Genomic DNA, 23,712 nt, shown 5'->3' with positions numbered 1-23,712 from the left:
ATCCTCACCATGCTAGGAAGATGGGAAAATTGCCAAGAAAAGCTTGTTTTGTAGTCGAGAAAGGTCTCTAGGACGTCTTTCCTCATATGAGGAAAACCCCCCCTAAGATGATTTTATTGCAAGGAACAACTCCACACCACCAGCAAGCCACATGTAGACTAGAGAGTCCAACCTCAACACTTACATTTAAAAATATGAGTGAAATGACCTTTGTATCTATAATGTCAGCAAAAATTAGATTTCAATGTCGAGGATTAAGCTTACTTGACTCTCAAACTTGGTTAATGATGACTTTGCTAGCACCGGCTACTGCTCGAGCCCCCCTGCATCATTATCACCAACTCCAGAAAGACGTGAAAATTGCCAAAAAAAGATTTATTTATAGTAGGGAATGGTCCATAGGACAACTTTGTTGGGAGGAAAAGGTCCACACCATTTGGAAGCCATGCGTTAGCTAGAGAGAGTCAAACCTCATGCTCGATTTGGATGAAGAGGCATTGGCTTCACCCCTTGGCAATGCTTTTCCGATCAGAAAGGGTTGCTTAATCGATGCCCTACACTAGCCACTATATTCACATGCCTTGCCTGCCAACCAATGTCTAGTGGGTGTTATGAAACCGCATGAATATTTCACTACTCGACAGTGATTGGTCCTACATAGAATACTAAAGAGTGGGCAAACATGCCAAGTCGAAAGCAAACTCGCCAAAAGAGACCCTAAGGTGTCTATCCATGTCACTTGTTACTAGACGTTGCCGCCAGACATCCTCAATGACGATTCTTAGCTGCATGAATTCGACTAGCCCTTATGATGTATTCAACATTTCCGCCTCTTTGTTTAAACCCAATCTCAATAGTGAAATAATATTTGTATATATGTCAACAAAAATAAAATCCAATTTGGAAAACCTTCTATTAGAAACTTTGAGGTATTTCTCAAAGTTTCTAATAGAAGGTTCTTTTTCCAAGGGGCAAAAAAAAGAGTGGTAGAGTTGATTTTCATGTTGTTGGCTAATGTAATGAATGTCCACTATGAAAAGTGGGGCCTATATTGAAATACTATATGTGAAATTAGTAGGTGCTAATGAATCTAAGCTCTCTCTCTCTCTCTCTCTCTCTCTCTCTCTCTCTCTCTCTCTCTCTCTCTCTCTCTCCATCTATATATATATATATATAGTTAGTTAGTTAGTTAGTTGATGTATGGCTCATTGGTATGGTCATACAAGGCATACATATAGTGTTACATGGGTCATGGTCATGTGTCATAAGTCATGGGGTTGGGGTTATAAGGAGCCTTTATGGGACCTAAATTAGTGTGAATAGTCCTTATGGACTTAAAGGGACCCAATCTTTGGGTTTGATAGAGGTTGATTGAAAGCTGGATGAGCAAATTAATGGTAGGAATTAAGAATAGGGCCCCCAAGTTGAAAAGATTAAAAAATGTATTAATTAGTGGAAAAACTAGAAGTGGACCTCCCTTTGTTTATGAGGGGATGCCCTTGGTAAGAATTTAAGACCCTTTCACTATTTATCCAAAATCTTCATGTAGCCTAGTGAGAAGACCTTGAGTGGCTAAATTCAAGTCTTGCCTTTGCATGAGATTTTGAAGCTCTCTTTGATGTTAGCTTGATTGGGCTATCTCCAACTTCTCACCTAAGAAATCTATTGAATCTCTCCATTGAAAAGCAAGAGTACACAAGCGAGAGTTCCTACTATATTGAGAAGCGTGCATACCTTCCTTACATAGAGCATATCCTAGTCTTATTTAGAGAGCTCATTTTAATTTAGCTTGACATAACCTTTTTCCTAACCAACCTTATTTAAATAAAGACCCTTTCCATTTGGTTTTTCCTTGGGGCAACTTATGTCTATGGAATAATTTGTTGGGGTTAAGGGCCTTTAGAGCGTTTAGATGGGTAATTTAGACAAGCAAACTAATTGAAGAACTAGGTGAGAGCAAGACCCCCAATTATGTTAGAATTAGACATACTTGGGTATTGCATCAAGAATTAGATCATTGTCGATACAAACCTCATCTGTGGAGAAAATTTGCCTCACATTAAGGGCTTCCCACTTTTTGTGGGATTTTGCCACCAAACCACAATAGTGAGAAAAATCCAATTTGATGGAGGCAATCTACTAGGATATCAACCATTAGCTTGCCAATACCAATTCATGTGAAGTCACTATCACATAGAGTAATCCATTCTCAGTGGAGAGATTTGGTAATTGCACTTAATTCTAGTCATGGTCGTTTGAAATCTAACATTGAGCTACCCCTACTTTTGAGTAGCAATCAAGTATGGCTATTGAAATTAGGTTTGAGGGCATCGTCAACATATCAGAAGCCTCAAGAGCCTTATTGGAGTTGATTGCATTGTGTTGCAGCTATTCATTCTCACTAGTATTGACATCTTTTCATTTATATTGAGATTATCCTCTTGATAGGGCCGTCATTGTGTCATTCAAACTCACTACTATTACATCAACGTAATCATGGAATTCTATGGAGCAATAATGTCCCAAGATGGGAAACCATGATTGGTTGTGCAATGCTTGCATAAGTGGGATTAAAGGGGTAGGGTCTAGGGGCATTCTAGTCCTAGGCATTAATGAAAGGGTTCAAATGGAATGCTCAAGAGAGGAATTTAGTTGAAGGGTCCATTCAAGGACATTGGCATGGCACATAAGGAAAATCCAAATGGCAAGCATTGAGCTAGGTGGGAGACTTCTAGAGAGAGCTTAAAAAAGAGCAAGGCCTCAAGATAAGAAGGTATGTGAGAAGAAGAAGAAGTCCAAGGGTTTCTTAGGAATTCATGGTTGGTGGCTAGCTTAGAGAAGCCCTCTTTGTTCATAGTTATCACACTAGTATCATAGTTATCATAGCTATAGGTTCAGTGATGGGACAATCTATAATTCACATTACAACAACAACCCATTTGTATTCAATGGCTATCTAAATCTCAATGTTTTGAGAGGGGAGTGAACCTTGTAGTTGGTTGAGCATCTTCATCATTAGATTTTGATAGTACGAAGCACCTTGACTAAGAGGTTTGGTCATTGAAGATCTATTATGGTTGGTGTTTGATGACTCCAAGCTATGTGGACCTTGCAACCTTTCCCTCTTGAGCAAGATGGTTCTCTTTAAACTCTGCAGCAAGATTCCTTTATGAAAATGAAGCACCTACTAGTAGACCTCAATAAGAAAGTTTTGAAAAACCAAATTGAAGTGGCATGTGGCTTATATGTGATAGGAGACAGCTGTTCTATTGAGAAATTGCAAAATGTGTCACAAACAATTTTTTAGGATAGTCATGGGATAAAATAATGCTTTAATATAGGTTTCTTGAACTTGAATTATAGCTTCCCATGGATTTAGAGCAAATATGGATGAAGAAAATACTAATTCTTGAGTCACCAAAGCTTCAACCTGCAATTGTGATGATAATCAAACTGCTTTCAGGGAGCTTCAGAGAAGGCAACCATGGTAATTAGAATAGAGACATGGTATTCCTATGTGTGACATAGATGCAACTTCATTAGCCTTAAGAGAGGCGAAAAACATAGACAAAGATCAACAAGGAGAGCAACATCATTTGAAAGTCTATAACTTTAGAAGAAACCCACATCATTAATCTTTTTACACCAGCTTTGCCCCTTCATAAAAGCATATATATATCCCAACCTCTTAAAGAAAAGGACCATTATGGGAAGATTTAAATTGAAAGGACAAGAGTTAGGATTTAGAGAACCAACATTGGAGAGCAGGATCAAAAGAAAAATTTAGTGTCTAGAGGAGACAGATTCAATACCAAACATGAATTCCAAGACCTCAAACAATTAACAAAGAAGTAGATATTTCACTCTATCTTAGATAAATCCTTTTGCTTTATTGTTTCTTTAAAAAACTCATTTCATGGCAAGTTTAGAGAGAGAAACTTCAATCACTAAAAGTGAGGAAAGGAAAAGCAGTTGTTGAAAAGGATACTCATGAGGAAGCTATGGATTTGGAGGACGTAGACTATGGCAATTATGAACTTTTGTATTGGAATTCAAAAGGTTAGAAAACTGAACTCTTAATATAGAAAGTCAGTTGGAGTCTATTAATGATTCTTTAGTAACTCTAACTAGAGCCATCTCTAAGTTATAAAGTCTCAATACGCAACTCTTGTTTGAAAATCAAAAATAGCTCCATGTCAAATTGAGGTGACTACCTCTTAACTTAGAGAAACCTCAAATATTTTGAAATACCTATAGCCACTAATTCATAATGGGGAAGAAATATCCAGAAACAAGGACTCTATACATATGTTCTTGCAACACTGGCAATATTTCCACTGACTTAGGAATATTCATTTTGAAAATCAGCTCGTGGAAGTCATTCTTTCCTTGGGTAATAAAGCATACAAATGCTAGATGAGCCTTAGGAATATTTCCACTGACTTAGGAATATTCCTTTTGAAAATCAACTCATGGAAGTCATTCTTTCCTTGGGTAATAAAGCATACAAATGCTAGATCAGCCTTTGAGAGAATGATTAAGTCCCAATATATTGGTCTTAGATTGAACAAGCCTTCTTAAAAGGATTTTCACCCAAAAATGAGCTTGAAAAGGCATGTGAAGCTTAAGATAATTATAATATGGATTAAATTCTCTAGTTCAATGCATAGCTAATTATAGAGAGATAGTCCTCAAGTTAAAAGTAAGAAGTTTAGTGAGGTTTTTAAAAGGAAATTATGAGGTGAGAATAAATTCTTCCAAAACCTTTGAAGAAGTTATCAAGTATGTTGGATTTATGATGATACAATGGGGGGGTCTAAAAGTTAGAATTATGGAACAAACTAGCTTTGTGCTAGTTTCATGCCGAGATCCAAAAGAATTCCACATTTGATAGAAAGAGGAAATTAAAAAAGGGGTTTCTCATGCATACCCCATGAACTCCAAACTCGAAGGTATCCACTTTTGAAAAAGAGAATTATGGAAAGCTAACAAGAAAATATTTGCTCTTTAAATGTCTAGACAAAGATCATTCTTCTTTAAACTTCCTTAGAAATCAAAAAGCAGGAGCTAAAACCCCAAATAGACCTCCATAAAAACAAGCACAAGTGGATCAAGTCTTATTACGTAAGAGTACTTAAAAGTACGCAAAAGTAGACATTTGTCATGAGTATAGTACCCACACGTATGTGTTGGTTATCATCAACAATGTGGCAATCCACCTTTGGTCCTCATGATTTGATGAGGATGCATTGAAGTATCAAGGGGCAAAAGGTAACAAAAATGGTCAATGGTTCTACCACACATAATTTCATAAACTACTCACTAAGAGTCCAACTTCAATTTCTCAGTTAATAAATTGAAGTTACCAGAGAGTTCAAGTGCCCACAAATATGTGATCTCTCTTGCAAAGGGAAGCAATGAAAAAGCTTGAGACACCATGATACATGTGCAATGCTGGACATTCAAGGCCATCAAGATGCTTTGGATTTCCAAATTTTGCATCTCAAGCGATAGAACAAATGTCCTTCTCGGTTGAGAATGGCTTTATAGTCACGGGCATAGCTTATAGTATAGTTATTTAAAATGATTCCATCATGTTTGAAAAGCTTCGCAGAGTCCTTGAGATTCAAGGAATATGATGGAGCTAATTCTCAACTTATTTTTTGGATGGAATTGTAATGACTTCTACACCAACAAGAATGCAAGGTATATATTTGTAATCTTATTTTTGTTGACGATTCAAGGTAATTCTTCAGTTATTTGTCAATGGAATTGGAACAACTTCTACAACTAATTGTGCATGAGTTGTAATATTTTTTTTGGTGATGATCAAGGGAACATGATGTATCTAATTCTCTACTTATCTCTTAACGAAATCGAAATGACTTCTACACCAACTGTACAACAATATGCAAGGTATATATTTGTAATCTTATTTTCGTTGATGATTTTATTTATTTTGCACTTGAAATAAGTAAACTTTTAGTTGATGATGTTGAAAATCATAAATCTTATTTTAATTATTTAATGGTTGAATTTAAGGATTTTTTCATCTGATTTGCCTAATGGTTTACACCCTAAGAGAAGTAGATCAGAAAATAAATACATTTCTTTTGTCTACTCTTTGTAAACCCCCTTGTAGTCTTGGTCAAGCAAAATAATGTGAACTAGAAAGATACCTTGTTGAATATCTTAATTTAACAAGTAGCTCACTTTGGTCTTCACGAGTATTACTAGTAAGAAAATGGATGGTACCATGCACTTATGCATAGATTACCAATCTTTAAATAAAGTCACAGTGAAAAATAATATCCTATGTCTTGCATTAAAGATCTCTTTGATCAATTGTAAGGGGCTAAATATTTTTCCAAAATTGATTTAAGATCTCGATATCACCAAGTACAGATTAGAGAAGATGTGCCCAAAACATCATGCCATATTTGGTAAGGGCATTATCAATTCAAAGTAATGACATTTTGTTGTGACTAATGCTCCAACAACTTTTATGACACTTATGAATAGTGTCTTGAACCCATATTTAGGAAAAATTAATATAGTATTTTTAGATGATATGCTTATCTATAGTAAAACTAGAATAAACATATGGCACATTTGAGAAAAAATTTCTAATTTGCTTAGAGACAACTCTATTTTTGACAAAGAATCCAAGTGTGATTTCTTTGCAAAAGAATCAAGGTACTTGGGGCATTGTATATTCCAAGAAAGGATTCATACAAATCCTAAAGGTCACATTAGAATGGCAACATCTTACAAACCTAGAAGAATTACAAATATTCCTAGGTTTGTTTGGAGATTCATCCAACAATATGCTAAGATAGCTATTTTGATGATGGATCAATTTAAGAGGAAGGGAAGTGCCTTCATTTGGGATCAACATTAAAGGAAGAGTTATAAAAAAATAAAAGTAGCTATAGTTGCAATTGTTGCCTTGGATCCCCACCCCATGAACCATTTATGGTTGAAATAGATGAGAACCATTTTGCTGGTCGAACAATACTTTTACAAAAGTGTCAACCAATAGCTTTTGAAAGCAAACAATACATTTACAAAAGGGTCAACCAATAGCTTTTGAAAGCAAAAAGCTAGAATGCGTTCAATAGAATTACTCATCATATGAGAAGGAACTATATGCTATATTTTATGCATTAAAGAAATGGACGCACTGTTCATATGGTTCTAAATTTGAGAATATATCAAGAATATCTGGTTAAGTGGAACTCGAAGAGAGTTCAACATGGAAAAGGGTAAGAAAGTCAAAAGGAGGTTTCATAATTTTGTTATGAGGACATAAACCATTCTCAAGGGGAATGGAATGTCATGTCAATTGTAATGGTGGAATTTTATGGAATGGTTATGGTAAGATGGAAAAGCATGAGGGCTAGACAATGCTTGCACAAGTGGCATTAAAGGGCTAGGATCTAAGGGCATTCATAGGCCTAACAATTAATGAAAAGGTGCAAATGGAATTCTTATGAGAGGGTCTTAGTTGAAGGCCCATTCAAGTACACATGGGCCCATAAGAGGAATCCAAATGGCAAGCATTGGGCGACATGGAAGAATCCCAAAGAAAGCTTCAAAGGAAACAAGGCCTCGAGATAAGAAGGCATGTGAGCATTCAAAAAGAAGAGGAAGAAATCCAAGGGAAGCTTATTCATGGTTGGGTGGCTAGCGTAGAGGAGCCCTCTTTATTTGTAGTCATCGCAACTACTTTATAGTTGCTCATTTTCCATGCCATAAAGCTCTTGTTTCGAGTTCATTCATGTGTACCACGACATGGAAATTGTCAAGATTATTTGGCACAAATGAAGACAAAGAAGAAGGGCTCCCTCCATATAAAAAATAGATGTGATATACTTGACTAAATTAGCGATGGCTATAAGGTGAAGAGCTATAAAAAAACTAAGGGGAAGACTGCAAGAGAACATGTTTTGCACTGATCATCCACAAGTTCGTGGTATTTTCAATGTAAAATATTCTAAAATTCAAAATCTTGTTTCAAATGTGTCTATGGAAGTAAATCGTACCTGGATCTCCATGGATGTTTAGATTCATGAGATCCACTTCAAGTTAATTTCTCTTTATGTTCCTAGTGATGCAAATTGAGGACAGGGATCTGGGAGGACTATAAAGTCTATGATCAAGACACTCTCCTTGTAGGCAATGTCAAGATGGTCAAAAACATCGCTTAGACAAATGGTTGAACAAGAGCATAGTTATCAAAAGGTTCAAAATTAGCACTATGGGATGAGATTAAAAGCTCAAATGAGCTCATTTAAATTCAATAGTTTGTTGTTTACCTAGTTGTATCAATGGATCTGTACTAGTAGGGATAAAGTACTTCTCAATAATAGATAGGTCACTAAAGTAGAAGTATAACCATCTTGTGTTTAGTGAGAACAGAAACCAGTCACCTTTCATCTCAACTTTGGGTTGGGATATCTTGGTTTAAAGCAAGCGTTAGTTAACAAATCAATATAATTTGGGATAAAATTTTATAAAAATTGAGTCTTTGTAATGTAAAATAGGAAATTGCTATGAATGAAATTAGATTTTGATAATCATGCCACGAAACTTGTAGCCATAGCTAGATCCAAAAGATACAAGGAGCTGGGACTCACATTGAGTAGTTGGAAGCATAAATTATAGTGGTTTAACTAGAGCCTAGCTGATGTCATTGAGTTGGAAATTCAAACATCAAGAATTTATTCAACTACAACATGCTAGAATTTATTTCCATGATTGTTGGTCTAGCAAAATTGATCAACCAACAAAAGAATGTTTTCAACTTATTAAAAAGAATCTATGTATGAGGAAATTCCTTTGTTGAGTTGTGCAAATGGTCTTTTAGCAACAAATGAAGATGTAAATCTTCACTGAGTTCTCAATCGCTATTAGGATTTCAAAGGGAGATTAATGCAGAAGCCATATTAGCCAAAGAAAAACATAAGCCATATTAGCCAAAGAAAAACATCCATACTTCTATAAAAAAAGCCTTATCTAGCTTTGAAGCCAGAGAGATAGATGAACCATTGACATTGGTTGAGCTTGAAAATGTGGTAGCATCCATGGCTAATGGCAAAAGTATGGGAGAAGATGGATTTAGAATGATGTGTACATTTACAAAGAGACTTCTAAAATCAAAATTGCAAGATCTCTACGCACGGAAGAGGGCATACATAAAAATGTAAAATTTTAAATGTAGAGGTATTCTAGATGTATGCTTGCTTGCATGTGTTACATGGTTTTTACAGAGTGACCTCCCTAGGATTGATAGTAATCATTGAGATAGAATTGCATACCAAAGCCTTGATTGGCTGTTAGAACCTACAATCATATTATAGAGTTTCTTTTTCAATCAATGATTATGATATTTTGTCATAGCCCTTTTCTAGGTCTATGTTAAGCAACACAAATGATTTCTGGTTTGTGAGAGAATATGATGTTCTTGCTATTTGAAATCCATAGGGAATGGAAAAACCCATTGGAGGGTGAGACATATATTCTTTAAAGGCACAAGACATGGAGATGGAAGAAGAAGAAACAATTGTCTAACAACTTTGTAGTCTTGTATCCATCAAAAGGATGCGCCATTTTTAAATCTCCTTTGGCATGTTGAATGTGCTACCTATGATTCATGTTTGCGGTACTTGAAGAAACCATATAAGTGCCATGTATGTTTTTGGCCTTGCTAAAGGTCTATGGAGAGTGTTGGGTTTTTTTGGCTAATCTAGGCCGAGGAATAGTTTTTTCCTATATTTTTGGAAAGTAGATTAGTGTTTAATTTTGTGTTAGTTGTTAATTGCCATTAAAGGTTTCCTTTCTTTGGTACTACCTCAACTGCTCTTCCTTAAGTTGAAGCAGGGCCATATTGGTTTACTGATAGAGGAACAAGGCTTAGTCCTCCATGGATTTTGGAGGGCCATGACATGAAGCATCATCAAAAGATATATATAAAGGTCACCTGTGTACTCCTACTATTTAAGCAATATGAAATCCCAAAGTTTAGTATAATTGATGCTTAAAACTCGAATGTCATCTCTTTGAGTTGTTCCCTGCTCCCCCTCCACCTCCTCCCCCATAGTCCCCCTCTATTCCACCCAACCTGCCCTCACCTCTCCTTGCTGCTCTGCCTCGCCCCTCCCTATGCTACCCCTTGCGCCTCTCCGCATCCTTTTACCACCGCCTCACTGTGCCATTGCTCCCCGCCTTCTCTATTGCCCCTGCACATTCTCTCCCTCCTATGTGCCTTCTCCTCCTCCATTTCTTCTCCACCTCCTCCTCGTCTCATCCTCCACCCCTCTCTTTGCTCTCTCCTCTGCCCCCTCTTCACCCTTGCCCAGCCTTCTCTCACCCTTGCGTGCGCAAGCTACTGCCACCCTCGCCCCTTCCTCCTCTTTCCTTCCATGTGCTCTCTTCCCCGCCTCTTCTTTTCCAGCTCCCCCACTCCCCTTGCCTTACTTCACCCCCCTTTTTCTCGCAAGGCCCTTCTCCACCCCCCCTTGTGGGAGTTTTTCTTCTCCTTTTCCTGCCTTTTTTGTCTCTGCCTAGAGCAGCTACAATTAGGTAGACCAGCCGCTTGTGTTGGGGATGGGCTGGGCTTGGCTGAGCCTCGAGGATCTCTTTTTGAGCCCCCTTGGAGTAGCAGTTGAGCGTTGTGCACTCTTTGAGAAGCCTAGAGGTGTCATGGCTTTCAAAGCATGCACATGGCTCGAGTCTTGCTCAGCTCTCATCTTGAGCATCAAATCGTCTACGACACCAGTGTAGCTCTTTTGTTTCTTTTGGAGCTTTGGGATAATTTTTGACACTTGGAAGAAAGAGAATCTGGTGGCAACTCCAGTTTGGCTAGAAGGGCTCAAATGGCATTACCTTTGACCCCCCAGCCATTAAGGTTATCCTCTCTCCCTAGGACAAACAACAGGTCAAGCAAGCAGTTCAATCCTTCATGGACAGAGCAGTAATGGGCTGGATAGTAGGGCTCACCCCTACTCAGAGCTAAATCTGCAATTGGTTACAGGTGAGTTTAGCATTAGAGGGGGACCACATCCATGAGGTTACCATCTATGGACGAGGAGTATTCATTCTCTGGCTTGGCTCACGTGACACCACTCAGGCACAGAGCCCTGTCTATTTGAGCAGAGCCCTATCTATTTAAGCCCGACCTGGTTTTCATTTTCCCATGGTACCATGGCTTAAAGGTAGAGGACATGGAATTGTCCCACCATGTGCCTCACTTTTAGGTGACGCTTCCTTTTCCAGGACTTCCCAGGGAGTACAAGCCCATTCTCCCTTCCATTGGCAAAGCTTTTGGCATGGTATTGGAGTCCCCCTGAGAGTCAGCTGCATCAGTGGTAGTAATAGATGAGGGGTGTCCCCAGACTCCTATGGCATAATTCTATGCTAAAAAACCACCGAGTTCCTAATTTTCTAAGACTCCATATGCCTTACAATGAGTCATTGAGTGTTCCTTTATCACCCAAACGAGCCATTTTCCATCTAAAAGGAATAAAAAGCTCCACACTATTCAGCCACCATTGTATATGCTTCCATATAGATCTGGTGAGAGAACAATGCTAGAACAAATAGAAGGGATTTAAGCATGGTAAAGATATTTGTGGGTTTTGAATGTCTCATTGTATTTTGAATGTGTTCTTGTTTTATGATTGCAACTTACAGGTTTAGGGTGGGATAGCAATTTTGCAGTGTATGGTATTGTCTCATCGCATGCTGCTGATGGGTGGCTATATGGCATTATCTTGTTGTGCATTGTAAATGTCTTGTGTTTAGGGTTTGGTCTTTGAAGATTTGATTCTTCCTTGTCGCCATCGCATAGGCCTCTACGTGGTAATACCGATTGCGGTGCTCTTGAACAGGCTCATTTTCTCAAGAGCACGCCAACTGGCATAGCACTCACCATCAGGGCTAATAAATCTTTTGGTTTGAAGTCCAAGAAACTGACCGAGAGGCACACACAGTGCATCAATCTGTTGAAATGGAGAGAGAGGAAAATTTGGCAATTCCACCCAGATAGGAGCTTTAGAAAGGGGGGCGAGTTGGGACTAAAGGAGGGTTCCCACAATTGCATCGACAATGGTTGGTTTTTGATGGTCCAAGTACCATTTTGGATTACCTTTGAAGCCATGTCAAGCTTTTCAAAAAGGAAAACCATGTAACCATTTCATAGGAAGCATATAATAGTGACGTTTAGACCTTTATGCATCCAAAAATTGTGTACCCATATTCCAAGAAAACAATCGGTGGCCTTGGCCTGTGAATAAAACCCAACAATAGAAGAGGCACACAACCATTTTGTTGTTTCATTTGGAATACCATTGTGCACTTTTACCTTTGGAAGCTTACCTTTTCTAAGCTTTCGATCCGCTCGAGTAATTCGGGTTAGTGCCTCTATTGTAGAGAGCATGGACACCTAGCTAGGGATTGTTCTCGAGGTCTGGGACGATCCCCTTACTCTCGCAGGATCGCCAACGAGAGCCGAAGGTGGATAGATCAAGTCACTTGTGTAGGCAGCAGGTAGCAGTCTCAGACACCCTTGGTGGAGCCCTCTAGTGGGAAATGGACAAAAGTGGAGCATAAGAAGAAACCTTCCAAAAAGACTCTAAAGAACCAATGAAGGAGAGCCCACCTTAAAGTGAAGGCGAAAGTTGAGCAGCGAAGCTACCTCTTAGTCTCAGGGAGATCAGTCCATGGGCGAGGAGTCTACCCCCTTGGCAAAGCCCACTGGGGAAGGGATCTAGGGCACACAGATAGCCACTCAGCTATAGTAGGAGAGCCCAAGAGGCATGTGGGACCCCGCTCGACAGGTTGACAGACTCGCTTCGGTGGTCAAGGAGGAGACCCTCGACTCATAGGCTGGATTCCAGAGGCTGCATCTGCGACTTCTCCCTCCACGTGAGGAGAGGCTGTCTGGGAGTAGCTCATCTTTGCGATCAGAGGGAGGGATCCTTGGTGAGAGGCAGAGTTCACGAGGGTTCCAGCTGCAGTTCTCCTTTGGCCAATGGAGATAGGATGGGATCCTAGAGCGAATAGACAGATTCTACGTAGGGGGATTGGGTTTACATAGAGGCGGATCAATTGGCATTTTGGTAGGTACCACCATGTCAAACCACTTCCCGGCGATACTATTCCTCAAGGAGCCCCACACCAGTCTCCCCCAGAAGGGGATCCACATCCCTGATAGCCTCCTATAGGAGGAGGAGTTCCAACGGGCAGTGGCTTTGATATGGCAGCTATACCAGATGATGGGCCACAGTTGAGGGATGGGTGGCTTGGGTTGCAGGTATGATCAAGAGTAGTAGTGAGGAGCTCTAGTTCATCACAGGCTTTGGATGGAGACATCCGCTTCAAGAGTGTGAGAGGGCACTGAGGTGGGATTGTAGCTTCCATCATAGAGAGACTCAGGGAGCACGACCCAGACTCTCAGTGGCTTCGAGATCGTCATGAGGTTGCAAGACTCATCCTAAAGGCCATGGAGGTTCAGAAAGCTGAGTTTTTGTATCGCTCGTCTCGGGCCAGATGGGTTCAGTAGGGGGACATGATGAGCACGCAATTTTTTTAGACTATTGGGCCACGTTCAACAGGTGTGCAGTTGCAGAGGTTGCGAGATGCCTAGGGACAGTTGCACTCAGACCCGCAGGAGATTCTTGAGATGGACCACAGCTTTTTATTGACATTTGTTTCAGACAGAGGTGGCTTCCCTTAAGGCACTTATGGCACGTGAGGTAGAGGAGTTGTTTTGAGCAGGTCCCTAGAGGCTCCGTTCATAGACCATGAGCTCTAGGAGGCCCTCAAGGCCCTCCCTCCTCAAAAGTGCCCAGGGGAGGATGGTTTGACTTTGACTTTCTTCTTGAGTTTCAAGGAGCTTATTAGTAGGCCCTTTTTGTCTTGCCTATTAGATCTTTGAGTTTGGTTTATTCCCTCAGTCTTTGAGTCGAGGTTGGATTTGCGTGATCCTGAAAGGGGAAGATAGATTGGACATTTGGTAGTGGAGACTGCTGTTCACTCTCTTGGATACTGCATACAAGATAATGGGCAAGGTCTTGAGCTTGCGGGTGAGGCCCCACCTTTCGAAAATCATTCATGACACATAGATAAGTTTTATTTAGGAGACGAGTATCCTAGACAACATTTTCACTTTAGGGAGATGGTGTATTTGGCAAGGGAGGAGTCACAGCCTCTCGCAATTCTTCTCTTCGATTTCGAGAAGGCTAATGACAAAGTGGAGTAGTGCTTTCTGGAGAGCACAATGTGGAGGCTAGGCTTCATGAACAGATGGAGTAGAGGGGTGTTGGCTCTTTACGAGGGAAGCTCTAGTCAGAAGCTCCAGTCAGGTGATCATTGGCGGACACACGGGGGAGACTTTCTTTCACGCTCAGTTCCACAATAATGTCCCCTCATGAGCCCCTCACCCTTTGTCTTTGTAGATGAGGCTTTAGGCTACTTTTTCACTCTCGGAGAGCTAGGATTACCGGGGAATGCGGCTTCCCATCAGATAGAGGAGGAGTTGCTAGCCTCAGAGTTCACTGACAACACAACCTTGGATGTTGAAGGCACCACAGCGAGCCTAGAGGTAGTTAGGGGAGCTCTAGCCATCTACTCTGAGGCTTCCGGGGCTCAAATCAATTGGACCAAATCGATTGGTTTCTTCATAGGTACAAAGGAGGTCCCAGATTGGGGCTTGACTTTTGGCTTTGGTGGATCCTGCATGGGTAGACTGCGAGATACCTTGGCTACCAAGTTGGGATCAACATTTCACAAGAGCAACATACCAGCTTGGTGCTGGAGAGTGTGCGATGAAAGATCTTGTATTGGAGCTCAACAAAACGCTCTCTCGCAGGTAGTGCAATGGTGATCAACTAGGTTCTCCTTGCGATGGCTTGGTACATAGCCTCTTGTTGGTGCTTTCACCAAGGATTCATGGCGCTTGGTGAAGAACTTCCTCGGGGCAGCGGGATCAGATTGCATGCGGAACACTAGAGCTAGAGTCGCATGGCAGATGGTGATTCAGCCCTAGTCACAAGGAGGATTGGGCATCATTGATTCGAAGATGGTGAGTAGAGCCCTCTTGGGTAAGTTAGTGGTACGAGGTCTCACCCCAGCCACACGGAGCCCTAGAAGATCCTCCTTCAGTGCGGGCTTCTTGGCAATACTCCTCACAACGGTAGATAGTGGCAACAATCACGCAGGTGGACCATTTTAGAGGCCCCCCTCATAGGGAAGGGCTCCCCCTTAATGAGGAGACTCTTTAGAGTCTCACAACGGTGGCTATCCAATAGACTTATTCAGGCCAGCCCATGATAGGAGAGGAGTTTGAGCGGCAGCCACTTATTTAGCATCCAGAGGTCTCGGATGTGAAGGGGTCAGAGATTGAGGTAGCGATACTAGCCTTGTGGTGGGAGGGCCTGACATCACCCTAGATTCCACATTGCTGGGATGGGCAGTTCTCGCGGAGAGGGGTACCCCTTAGGGTTCGCTTCTATAGAGGCACTCTCCTCTCTTTCTACCATTGTTTCTATAGGGTGGGACCAGGTGGTCAGCTACTACAGGTGGAGTCAGAGAGCGATAACGAGAGTGTGGGTGACTTGTGGGGCTTGGAGTGGCAGCGGATTAGAGTAGTAGGCCATCTAGGCAAGGCCTAGCACATTGACCCAGACATAGTACTCTCGGGCCTAGAGGGAGAAGTGTGGTTTTGGGAGGGCCGACCTCTTTGCAATTTGGTGGGACCCAGAGGAGTGGTTCTGGCCGATGCAGGTAGGAGAGTCAGACAGAGTGGAGGAGGTGCGTTTCTTCTCTTATACGAGGTGCATCGGTCAATAGACTCAGCTAGAGGCCGCAACTTGGACCCCATCAAGGGAGAGACACTGGGTAGAGTAGGATGTTCCCATGGAGGTCATCTCATGATTCTGGCCTCCAGTCTCAGACCACGGAAGGTGTCCTACTTTTTCTCGTTGATGGCTCATGGAGGATTGCCTATCGGCCCTTGGCTAGAGCAGATGCAAGTCGACTGGCAAGTGCCGTTGTGGGCTAGAGACAAAATCTCCCACTGGTTGCGGGGTTGTGCAGGGGCGCAGAGGATTTGGCTTGCGGCCTTTCAAATATGATGAGTACTCAACGGATGCAGAGAGACTTCACTTGGGGGATGGTAGTATGGCTCACAGAGGGCAAGCATGCTTTTTCCATCAGCCCAGTGTTGCCAGCTTACAGGATCCATGGGCACTGGCCAATAGGTCTCTCGGATAGTGGCCTATGATGCAGTACCACCTTCCCGCTCCCACCACTCTTTCTCACTAGAGGATAGTGTTTGGGAGACAGTGGCTAGCATTACCACCTAGAACATTTTGTGTTGCTCGGTGTAGTCAAGTGAGGGGGGGATAGATGACGACTCTAGTCGCCACCCTAGTGGCCATTTGGTAGGACATCATCTTCATGCTGCGTGCTACCTGGGAGCGTGGTAGTCTAGGATTGAGAGGAACCACCGAAAGGCAGGAAACGCTTTTGCAAGGCTTGGCCTGGATGGGATTTTTACACTTTCTCCGTGGGTGATATCCGCTGGATGTATAGACCACCTCTGTGGCTGTTAGCTCCTATTCCTAGGGCAACCTAGGCAGTGAGCCGTTGCCCTAGAAACATGTTGTTTTTTCTAAACAGCCTTGCATTGTATTTACCCTCTTCAGCCTTGGAAATAGGTTGTGTTTTCTGAACAACCTTGCATTGTATTTACCATCTTTAGTCCCTTTATGGAGGCTAAAAGCATGGTTTTTTTCCATGCATTAATAGAAGTTTACTTTTCTCTGAAAAAAAAAGAACTCGAATGCCACAGGTTTGTAGGGTGTATACAAATTATGGGATTTGCAATACTATTGTAAAATCTGGAAAACAAAGAACTCAAATGTCACAGGTTCGTCCGGTGTATACAACGTATGGGATTTGCAATACTATTGTAAAATGTGGAGGTGTTTTAGTAGCATAATAGCCATACATATTATGGAGCTCATCTGCACATTCTAATACAAGGGAAAGTAAAGTGTAGACCTTTGCCAAAGGTCTAGCGACCAATGGCCGAAGCTCAAGAGTAGTGCCTTTGGGAAAAGGTTGACTCATTCAATTCTTTTCATGTCAATGGGATAAGCGAGCACATCTTAGTATTTTGTCATTGATGATGACCACAAAGCCTTGTCAATAGGTTTCATAAAAAATAAATTGTCATTTTTGTTGGATGAAGATGACAAAGTGCTCTTTGCCCTTTATGTTATATAATACTATGCATGAAAATGAGATCGTTGAGCTTGGTAGATCATGAAAGGAAATTATTGAACTTAAACACGACAATAAGGCAAGCGCATGAAACTATTCTAGTATTCCTTGCCTGAGGGCCTCAATACACAAGCTGGTTTAGGATAAGAATAGGATGGATATAAAATTCTCATGCCAAACCCATTCTAAACCAATTCCAAACCCGATGGTTTAGAATGGGAATAGATTTACCCAGCATGAATGAGGCCCCTGGCACCCCATGGTATAGTGTGGGTTTATGAAACATCATAAGAAAAGTGTCTCTTCCCGTACTATTCCCATCGCACAATAGCATATGTCCTTCGGTTGTGAGGATGGAAATGAAGTTCTATCACAAGAAACACCTCCCATCCTATCTCCTCTTATGTGTTAACATAGTAAAGGTACCTTATTAGATCATAAGCCAATCACCTTAAGAGGAAAACACAACGAATTAATGTATTCAAATACGTCCCTCAACATAGAAAAATTATAAAATCTATTAGTTAGTTCAATGTAAGGGATCTAGCCTTGCAAATATATAATATGACTGGTTATGCCATGATGTCTACACCCACATGCTTGCATTGGCTCAATCCTAATCTCATGCTTTATTAGCATTGCCTTGCAAGGCAATGCTATACTCTCACTTTTCAAACAAGGTGAATGATCAAAATCATTCATGAGGCCTGCCCTAGAAGCTGAGAGAGAGAAGAAGAAGAAGAAGGAGAGAGAGAGAGAGAGAGAGAGAGAGAGAGAGAGAGAGAGGGAGAAAAAAATGGGGACACAAATAACAAGCAAGAAGAAGAAGAAGAGAGACAGAGAGAAAGGGGGACAACAAAGGACAAAAATAGCAGTGGTGGAGAGTCAATCAACCATTTGCACGCGTTTAAAAATTCACCAAATTACAACTCCAATGTGGCCACCCGGCAAGCCACAATTAGAAGCTTTATCATCTCAAAACAAAGAAAACGATTACTATAGCCTTTCCCTTGGGGCAGGCCAAAAAGTGTCTCTCTTGTCGTGTGGCTCCTCCCCCATACACTTCTATTTTGAGTGTTAGCCCCTCTCTCCATATTTTTGGCCTGCCTTGTGAGGGTAGGCATAAGTCCTTGCAAAGGGAAAATTTGGTAATTTTCAAGTATATTTTTTGTCTTTTTATGATTGGTCCAAGTTCCACTTGCTATTTTTCCCTAGTTTGGATCTTGGGAATGCCTTATGAATGATTTTCATCATTCATCTTGTTTTGAAATATTTCTCTCATAACTTTCTCTCTCTCTCTCTCTCTCTCACACACACACACACACACACACACACACACACACACACACACACACACACGTGTGTGTGCACACGCACACACACATATAATTCTTTTTTCGTGAAATAAACAGCATTGAAACTTTCCAATGGTTCTACGCATAGGCTTCCATCATAGGTGGTGCAAAGTAATCATCTATTCATCTTGACGATCATTTGTGTTTAGCAGAACGTAAGGCAATGCTTATGAGTAATTGTACTTGCTCCCACATAGCTTCTACCATCCTCATTGTTGCGATTGGCAATCTGCTTCCTCCAGAGCCCAAAGGATAATTTGGATGATGCTCCTCAGAATAACCCATAGGACGATTTGTATCATGCTCCTCGAGGGCCGAACCCTCTCAATGCTATGCTTATTCATTAGTGCAAGGATTCTTGCAATTAACTAGCCATGGTGACCATTCACAAGTTATGCGGTTAATTGTTTTTTCAGGTTGTGTTAAAGTACTGCGTGCAACGGAGAACATTAACACAACATTGATAAATGTATATATACATTGATGTATGTCCCCCCATACATTGATAAATGTGTATATACATTAATGTATGCCCCGTGATACATTGATAAATGTGTATATAGATTGATGTATGTCCCCTGATACATTGATAAATGTATATAATGTATACACATTGATAAATGTGTATATACATTGATGCATATGCATTTATCAATGTACATACATTGATGTATATACAATGTATACGCATTGATAGATGTGTATATACATAAATGCATATATACATGCATTTATGTATACATCTATCAATGCGTATACATTGTATATACATCAATGTATGAGGGGACATACATCAATGTATATACACATTTATCAATGTATTCAGGGACATACATCAATGTATGGGGGGGGAACTCTCCGTGCAAGGAGAATATTTTCAAATACAAAATCGAAAGGATTGATGTTTTCAAAACACAAAATCAAAAGGATCAATGCTTTCTCTTCCTCCGTTAAGAATTCGGATTGCAATTTACGCACTCGTAAATCCTTACGAATTGCGATCATTGCACACGGAATGTGCAATGCGATACCCATCCATCCCTGCCATGCTGAATACGCGAACTGAATTTGAAGAAATTCGATTTCGAGTCGATCATTGCACCGCTCCCTAAACGCAGTTTGGAACGAAATGTATATCATTTGAACTTTCCCTTTCCATACTTCCCAAATGCCTTGACTGCGACGTCGAAGGAGAATTTTCGACTTCGATAAATCGATTCGGGATCGACGATATCCGTCAATTCTTCCAAGCATAATCCGGACGATTGCTAGAACCGTAGAAGGAGGGATTCCGCAATGGAGTCGGAGAAAATCAGGGAGCTTGTCCAAGGGGTTGTGCGGGCTTACAGAGAAGCGAACCCGGAGGCACAGCGACCATTTCTGAACGAGATTGCCTGTTTCTTGGTGCAAGCGACGTTTCTCCAATGCCCGCGATTGTATGTGCATCTTCAACACTCCTCCTCCTTGTTTAATGGTTAAAAGTGAGCCGTAGATAATGCCTAACAAGGTGGTAAGCGCAAATAACTGGTTGGAACTAAAAAATGTACTAATAAAAGACATTCGATTGAGTTATCTTGTTTCACAGGTAACATGATATTTTGTTACTTGACACAGGTGTTCCCCTTGCGCCAATGAGACAGCATTCAGGGAGGCGATCGATAGTTGTGTCAAACTTTTGACACTTGAGGATTGTCCGGTTATCGAGACCATTCAATTGCAGGTGGTATAAATTACCAGGTCACTCAAATTACACTATGCACCATTGTCAAACAGAAGTTAGCGCAGATGAATTCACACTCTGAAATTGCATGTTCCTGTCCTTCGACATATTTTTGACTGCTGGAGCAATCAATATACGCTTTAGACGAAGGGCTTATTAGGACTGCTTGAAATTAGATTTATGTTAGAGATGTTGTGGATGCCTAGGTTATGCCTCCATTTAGAACATTCTTACTGAAGGCAAAGCACATACTGCAGCTTGCATTGTGACAGTCTTTCCTTTGCCGGATAAGAGTACCCCACGAATATTATTCGGTAGGATTGTCAGTTTTCAGCAAGATTGTGAAGGCTTAAATTTTCCAATCAATAATGAACGAAGGAATTGTTAATTAATTCTGATTTTCTTAACAGGAGGTGGCACAGGTGAGCATCCACCTCCAGATAACATTTTATGAAACACGTGGTCTTAACTTAAGGATGTGTGAGAAGGGGTGTCAGCCAATTCATGTATTACCAGCCAAAGATGCAAAGGACAAGCTTACAGTGCAAAAATTGGGCCCTGATGAGCTTGAGGAGTGAATCACAAACCTAAGTCATTTTTTGCATCTCTCTAGAGGACGTTGAGGATAAAACGATACATGCAGGATCACGTGCACAATTATGCTTACACTTGGCAGCGTCACATAGAGTTCCGCCAGGCAAGCTTTTTGCTTGGATCATGCCAAAAGTCTTATGGGGAGATCTTTTGTCTCATTGTGGGGCATAATTTTGTGCATTGAAAAGTGGATCAGGGCTACAGAAAGAACATGCATTTTCCTCAAAGCCATCAAGAAGTGAGCAGATTTTGCTAGAGCTGGTAGGTGCAAACTAATTGAAGAGCAAATCAAGCTTCTGGAGGAGTAGTAGTCAACCTAGGGACAAGAAAGACTTAAAGCCTTCAGAGACAAAGCTAGGGGAGAAGCTATCATTGAGGCAGCGCAATCCAAAGTTTACACGAGAGAATGGTGGGTAGGAAAAGGAGACAGGCCCAATGAAGACATGTTTCGATGTCTTAGGAAAAAACACGCTCAGGAATCGATAGAAACTCTGGTACACGAGGGCCGCCTAGTCCACGATCCAAAAGAGATAGGCTAGATTGTTGCAGAGCACTTCCAGAGAATTCTTGGGGAACTTGAAATCCTAACCATGGAAAAACTCAGAGCAAGGGAAAAATGTCGGATGGTCAGAAGGAGAACGATCCAATGGTTCGACTCCATCTTCTTAGACAAGGAACTCTCCCTTGAAGAGTTAAAAGGCATAGTCACCTATATTACAAAAGGTAAAACTCCTGGTGAAGATGGACTCCCAATTGAATTTTATCAAGTCTTTTGGGACACAATTGGCCCGTGCCTTCTCCTCCTCTGTAGCTAAAGCAAAGGGGTTCCTTGATTCACGGATAAACACAGGCATGATTAAACTGATCCCCAAAGGTGAAGCCAAGGAGGCTCTAAAGAATTGGAGATCTCTTACCATGATAAAATACTAGCTATAAAATTTTTGCCAATGCCATAGCTATTAGGCTCAAATTCAAAATGAAAGACTGGATAAGGGGAGAGCAAAAAGGCTTCATTCAAGGCAGGCACATTCTAGAGGCCATCCTAACCCTTTGGGAAGGTCTAGAGCACGCAGAAAAGACAAACCAGGACATCGGCTTTCTAGAAATAGATATTGACAAAGCCTACAATAAAATGGAGTGGGGATTTGTATTGTCTTCTCTTCAAGACACGGGAGCAGGTCTAGGCTTCATCTCATTCGTAGATACTCTCTTGAATCAGGCCAAAGCCAAGGTGGAAGTGAACGGATCAATCTCCCCTTCATTCTCCCTTAAAAGATCTATTAGAGACAGGGCTGTCCTTTAGCTCCACTCCTCTTCGCCATTGCGGTGGATGCCCTTGGTTGGCTCATCAAGGATGAGGAAGACATTGGGAATATTAGAGGGATCCAGGTTGGCAACGGGGTACAGATAGTTTGTCAACAATTCGCAGATGACACGAACCTCACTTTGAGCAATGACGTCAGATCAGTTGAGAGCATCCTTAGATGCTTGGACATCTTCTGCACATCATTGGGCTCTAAAATCAATTATGAAAAAACAGGGTTTTTCGGTACTAAGACTGCTCCCTCCCAAGTCCTCATTGACGAAGGGTGTAAGATTCTCGAGGGAGAGATTTTTCGTCTTCTCGGGATTCCAATGGGATTCAGATGTACAAACAAAGACAAATGGGACTGGGTCATGGATAAGATCAGGGACAAAATCAATAGGTGGCAAGGCCTTCAACCATCCCTAGCTAGGAGAAAATTTGTTTTAAATCACTACATTTACCCTTCCACTTTGTATTTTATAGCCTGTTGGTTCCCATCAAGAAAACAGGTCAACCAACTCAACAGACTTTTTCGAACTTTCCTGTGGGGAGGCTCCCTAGATCAGAACAATAGCTCTAAGGTAAGATGGAACTTCTGTACTCTTCCGAAGACCGAAGGTGGACTAGGAGTGGTGGATATCGAAAAATACTCAGCACGATTTATGGCTCAGTGGATTCTAAAAGCCTATCAAGAGCCTGAATTAGTGTGGGCTACCCTTATCTTAAAAAATGTGGGGAAAGTCAAACTAAACCGTTGTAGACACTGGAAAGATATTCCTTTAGGCTCTCTTATTTTCGGGCAAGAAAGATGTGTCACGAAAGGCTTAGAGCTATGGAAGGGCATGTGGAGAGCTTGGGAAAGTATGCGTCCATTTATTAAATGGAAGGGGTTCTCAAGGAAAACAGGTACTATCTGCAGTTAGGACTCAATCTGGTTCTCCATTTTGTACAGCTCTCAACCGCTAAGAGAGGATCGACTTAAACCAACAATCAGGCTAAGTAAGAGAGGGGATCAAGGATTGGGGAGATCTTTGGGACCGTGGTCAAGGTAAGTGGCACAACGACAACTTTCTCATGAATTCGTACAGACTAACCAAATTTGACCTGCTATTAGTCAAGGAACGTCAGGTACTCTGGACCAGAGAAATCCTCCCTTGGCTAGGCGGACAGCTACCTCCTGCCCAGGAGAGAATTCAGATGGGTGGGTCAACGGAACTTAACACCGGTCTTTCTTATCCATGAAGGACAGGAGGATCTGATAGCTAGACTCAACAAAATTTGGTTCCAAAGAGATGATGCAAGGAAATGGTCTCTAAGATTCGCCAAAGTTTGATTGGAGTGTTCCTGAGAAACACTCGTGTCTTCTGTTTATGAATCCTTATGCCTGATTACATGAACGAAGAGCTAATGTCAAAAAACTCGGTCGTCTTTACACTCAAGCTCAAGAC

At 41.3% G+C, this 23,712-nt stretch overlaps 1 protein-coding gene across 1 annotated transcript in view; it reads left to right on the top strand.

Moving 5' to 3' along the window:
* Nucleotides 1-19,585: 19,585 nt before the first annotated feature.
* LOC147888620 (uncharacterized) overlaps nt 19,586-23,712 on the top strand; it is a 74,386-nt gene continuing 70,259 nt past the window's right edge. Inside the window, exons 1-2 of the mRNA XM_087392965.1 lie at nt 19,586-20,080; nt 20,259-20,364. Of these exons, the coding sequence (XP_087249091.1) occupies nt 19,941-20,080; nt 20,259-20,364 (246 nt within the window). The 5' untranslated portion in view covers nt 19,586-19,940. The remainder of the gene's footprint in view (nt 20,081-20,258; nt 20,365-23,712) is intronic.

This window comes from Dipteris shenzhenensis, chromosome 21, assembly GCF_047967505.1.
Source record: "Dipteris shenzhenensis isolate YYH24624 ecotype China chromosome 21, Dip_SZ_1.0, whole genome shotgun sequence".
NCBI lineage: Eukaryota > Viridiplantae > Streptophyta > Polypodiopsida > Gleicheniales > Dipteridaceae > Dipteris > Dipteris shenzhenensis.
The sequence above is the reverse complement of the archived record's forward strand: the minus strand, read 5'-3'. Positions and strand labels throughout refer to the sequence as shown.